Raw genomic sequence first — 4,611 nt, forward strand, 5'->3', positions numbered from 1 at the left:
CTGCTCCGTGAGCTCCACTGCGGCGTTGAGAAGGCCACCATTAACTAATGTGACAACGTGTCAAGCGTGTACATGGCCAAGAACCCAGTGCATCATCAGAGAACCAAGCACATCAAGCTTGACATCCACTTTGTGCGGGAAAAGGTAGCCCTTGGCGAGCTCCGCGTTCTGCAGATCCCCAACGCCAAGCAGTTCACAGACATATCCATATTCACCAAAGGATTGCACGCTGTTCATCGACTTCCATAACAGTCTCTCCGTCGCCAAAGCTACCGTCGAGACTGGGGGGGGGGTGTTGGAAATCGACTGCAACATCAACTGAAGCCAGCGCACAAGACCCGGCGCATGCCGCACTCGCCACGACCTCGCCCCACACGCACGACGCCCGCGCTTCGTGCCTCGCTCACTCTCTGCGGCCCACTAGCCCATTCGCCGCTAGACCTGGGGATTAGCTATTCTGTTAGGCAGAACTTTATCTCAGTACATGTATAAATATAAATACAAGTTTAACAGATCAATGCAATCACGATCCAAATCCTCTCTCTCAATCACCAACTAGCTTGTGCTGTCATCGCAGCACTCCAAAATGTAATATGGGGTCCAATTGATCTAATTGATGTACAATACTTATAAAATAATTTGAAGGTCTTATAAAAAAACGCTGAATTTTCGTTGGGCATTAAATAGTATGCGATGGAACTTAAGATGACAATATTTTTTTTACCAAGGGAAAGAATCTAGAATTAGCGAAAACCATAGGCCAACTTTGTCAAAGTTCCACTATGGCACCACTAGAACTGATTTTACTTTGTTGGCTAAAATTTCACTTTTATTCAAGATTAATATTTGTGCCTCATCTCAACTCATCTTATTCTGGTCATACGCATCATGGGAGTATGATGCAGGAGTTAGAAAATATATATATATATAATATTATATATATAGAGAGAGAAGTATAACACTCCTAACTAATAGAACAAGCATCTAATATCTAAGTAGTACTTTCGAAATTGGAGGTAAGTTTGAAAGAGGTATTAATGTCACGAGTATAAAAGGTTGGCAAGCTAGCAAAATATTATTAGAACACAGAATAATATTTTACAAGAAGAATATATATCATCAATCACAATTCGTTACTAGATGGAGTAACTACAACTAACAATATGAATCACCGATAGAGATATGAACAAAATAATATTTTATACTACTAATGAAGAGTTTATTCGTATTAAGTTACATGAAAATCGGGTCATTGAAAGGGTTAGGCGTGTCGGGGTGGGCTTGGGCGTTGCCGATTAACCCCTCGCCAAAATCCAAGCCTTCCATTCCCACATCTATCAGCTCAGCACCTCAGGACAATGGCGGCCTCGCCCGTGGTCCTCCGATCTAGGGTTTTAGCCCGCGCCGTCTCCTCCTCGCTCCGCCGCAGCCTCCTCGGTGCCCACCCCCACCCTCCTTCCTCGCCCCTCGCCGCCTCTACCCGCCCGTCCGCCGTCCACAGGTACTCTAAACCTAACCTGTCCCGGTTTCTTTCGTTTCTCCTCTCACATTTCTCCGCCGCGGTTCAGGTTACCCTCTGTCTGTGGGGGCTTACTCTCCGTGATGCCGCTGCACAGCGCCATCGCGTCAGCGCGCCTCCGGTCTGCGATTTCTCCCGAGTCCCAGAGCTGGGGCGTCGTCCCCCAAGGTGCGGCTCTTGCCGATTTTTCTTTTTATATTTTTTTTTGGGTACCTTGCAGTGCTGGGACTGCACGGGGATAGGAACCCGTCCCTGGCTGTGCTGAACTTTTAACTGAACCAGCGTAGGAATTGAAATTTTGTGGGAACTCTATTAACATCGACAAGCAGTTGTAGATATGAGGTTGAAATTTGTAGATTGTCGAGTAAATTCCGTGAAAGAATTGCGTTCTGCAACTTTTTTTTTGCTTACATTCCTTTTGCGTCTCCATGTCTGTAGATTCATGGAAAGATCGACCAGGATTCAATCATCAGTTGTCACATCATTTACGTGGAACTTTAGTAGGATTGTTTAAGTATCTATTATATCTTTTCTCATCCAATACATATAACTCTGAAAAGAACTGTTTTGCTGCAACTCTGTTTAGTTTCCTCTGGTGCGCTCATTGCAGTTGCTTGGTTTGTTAACATACATATTGCACTATAAGTATGGAAATTTCCATATGCATAGCAATATATATCTGGCACATGAATAGTTACTACTTTGTAATTGTATGCTAAGTTGCTAATTAGTAAGATCGAGTATAAATGTAGAATTGATAGTCAGTCTGTTTTCTTGTCAGTTCTTTATTAGATCTTTTAGATAAGTTTGGTGTCTTCAGTTTCCAATTTCCCTTTGCAACAATTGACAGTTAGAATTGCTTGTTTATGTTTTGGAGATCAATGCATGCAGATTTGTAGATTGAGGTCTGGTTCTAGAGTTCAAGTGCATCTTGATGACAACAATTGTTTCTTTTTTATCCTATAAATATGTCATCCATTTTTTTTTGCCCTTCATTTTGCAAAGGATTGCCCTGTTCATTTCTGAGAAACAATGATAGTGTTCATTGAACCTATCCAGAAACCCGTCTGATGATTGACAAATCACAAATTCATATCTGAAATTTACTTGAGGGGTAGATGGATTAGTCATTAAAGTCATTGCATGAGCCCTGTGTTTCTATTTGTTATCAATTGGGCAAGTGGGATAACTTTAGTAGAAAGTAACAGTGTGAATTATTTTTAATAGTCCAATGATGTGCCCATGTTCGAGTTCTTTGTACATAGGGTGAAATCATCAAAATGATGGTGTCTCAACTATTTCATATGCTGTACTCAGTTCTATTTGTTTCAGTTTGTTTTTTTTATCTATTAGCAGTCTAAGTATGATTTAGAAAAGCTATCTTCTCTAACTCTTTGTGCATTTTCCATGTTTTCCTTTTGGTGAGAATAGTTGAAAGATGCAGACAGTAGGATCAACAAATGAGTTTGAAATATACGCATGTGGATGTCTAGATCAAATGTTTGCTCCCTTTGCACACATTAGAGAAAAGACAATGGGCATAACCTAATCCACCCCTCTTCCACTGCCGACTCATGTAACCAGCTGCCACTGCCGCCGCCATTCTTTCTCCCACCTCACCATTATTTCTTCTTCCCCAACGCAGCATCCAGACTAGCAAAACAGTTTGCCCATGCCTGCCTCATCTGTCCAGTGCTCTCCTTTGATGCTGGCTGCCTCCCTAGGCTCTCTGCACCGTCTCTCTTCCCTATTGAGCCACTTGTACTTGCCAGAGATGATTCTGGTGCTTGTTGCTGCAGCAAAAAAGAAAAGAACAGTATGAATACCCATGAAAATATATCAAAATTGTTCTCAGTCTGACTCGATTGTCGTCATTATAAGATGATCTGCAATTGCAACTTAAACTAGTGACTTTCAGTGTAGAATCATTCTGTTTTCTCAAGTAATCGGGTGCTCGATTGTTAATTTTTTTTACATGCCTTTCAAACGCTTCAACTCTTCCCAATACGTTTTAGATACGCCTCCTTGTGCTCTTTGTATATCCCTAAAATTACAAGAACCTCCTTGTGTCTCCCAGTTTTCTTGTGTTGTCATGTGTTTACTATTACTATTGTTGGCACTACTTTTGCTGGTCCATTTTATCAAAATGATTTGGCTGGACCACAAATCTAATATGTACTAGTATTGTAGTATTTGACCTGTTATGATTTCACCATTATTACAGTATTTTGTTCATGCACTATGTTTCTAGTTCTCTCATTCTTCTGCTGTCGCTATTCTGTGCTGGTGTACTTGTCATTGTCATTGTCTTGTTTGAAAACAATAGTAGTTCTCCTGTTTTCTAGAGGTATTTTCATCTATGTGCCCGTATAAACAGCAGAAGCAGTATATTTTTCCAGGAAACTATACCTTACATACTGACACAAAGTTGCTTATTTTACTTGCAGGAAACTCGATGCCTTTATGACAGCAGAGTTAAGCGCTACTGGTTACAGCTCTGGAGTCAGCTGAGAAGCTTTTTGAAACGTTTGATGTTTTTGTCACAAAGTACAGACGAGCTTATATGTAGCCATTAATGGTTTAACCGGTACAAAACATGTTCCATTCTGTTGTATGGTGGCTACAGTTTCCGGTTCTGTGGGCTCATGTTACGATTTATGTTGCTAATGCTTGATTCTGGAAATGTGATCTAGATTGCATGATTGTGCTGAGTTCTTGATCAAATTCAAGAGAAGCTTTGTTGTGTGCCCTTGGGCGAGTGTAAGCAAATGGTTATACTTTTGCCTTCATTTTCAAAGTTAATTGACGCTTGGTCACCGCCTGCAAAGCATGGCTGCCTGTTATTTGGGTGTTGCTGTTGGAACGTGAATAAGTTTTTTTTGGAGTTTTAAGAACCAGAAGAGGCATTTGTTAGAGCGGTTTGATCTATGATCAGAATTTTCCACTGCATCGAATGATTAGAGTTGCGTTTGATGGTGTACATCAGTGAATTAGTCCGGTTATGAACATCAATGATTGCGAAGCAAAGTGAAACCTTGGACTAGATAACAGAAATGAGCACTGATGATTTTCCCGGTTATAGCACTGATTGA

The 4,611-nt window shown here is 41.1% G+C and overlaps 1 protein-coding gene across 1 annotated transcript; it reads left to right on the forward strand.

The window, feature by feature from the left end:
* The first annotated feature begins 1,284 nt into the window (after positions 1-1,284).
* LOC112888517 lies at positions 1,285-4,346 on the forward strand. The gene is made up of 3 exons (XM_025954742.1): positions 1,285-1,501; positions 1,569-1,687; positions 3,967-4,346. The coding sequence occupies exons 1-3, from the start codon at positions 1,359-1,361 to the stop codon at positions 3,984-3,986; spliced, it is 282 nt and encodes a 93-aa protein (XP_025810527.1). The 5' UTR covers positions 1,285-1,358; the 3' UTR covers positions 3,987-4,346.
* The last annotated feature ends 265 nt before the right edge of the window (positions 4,347-4,611 follow it).

This window comes from Panicum hallii, chromosome 4 (assembly GCF_002211085.1).
Source record: "Panicum hallii strain FIL2 chromosome 4, PHallii_v3.1, whole genome shotgun sequence".
Lineage (NCBI taxonomy): Eukaryota > Viridiplantae > Streptophyta > Magnoliopsida > Poales > Poaceae > Panicum > Panicum hallii.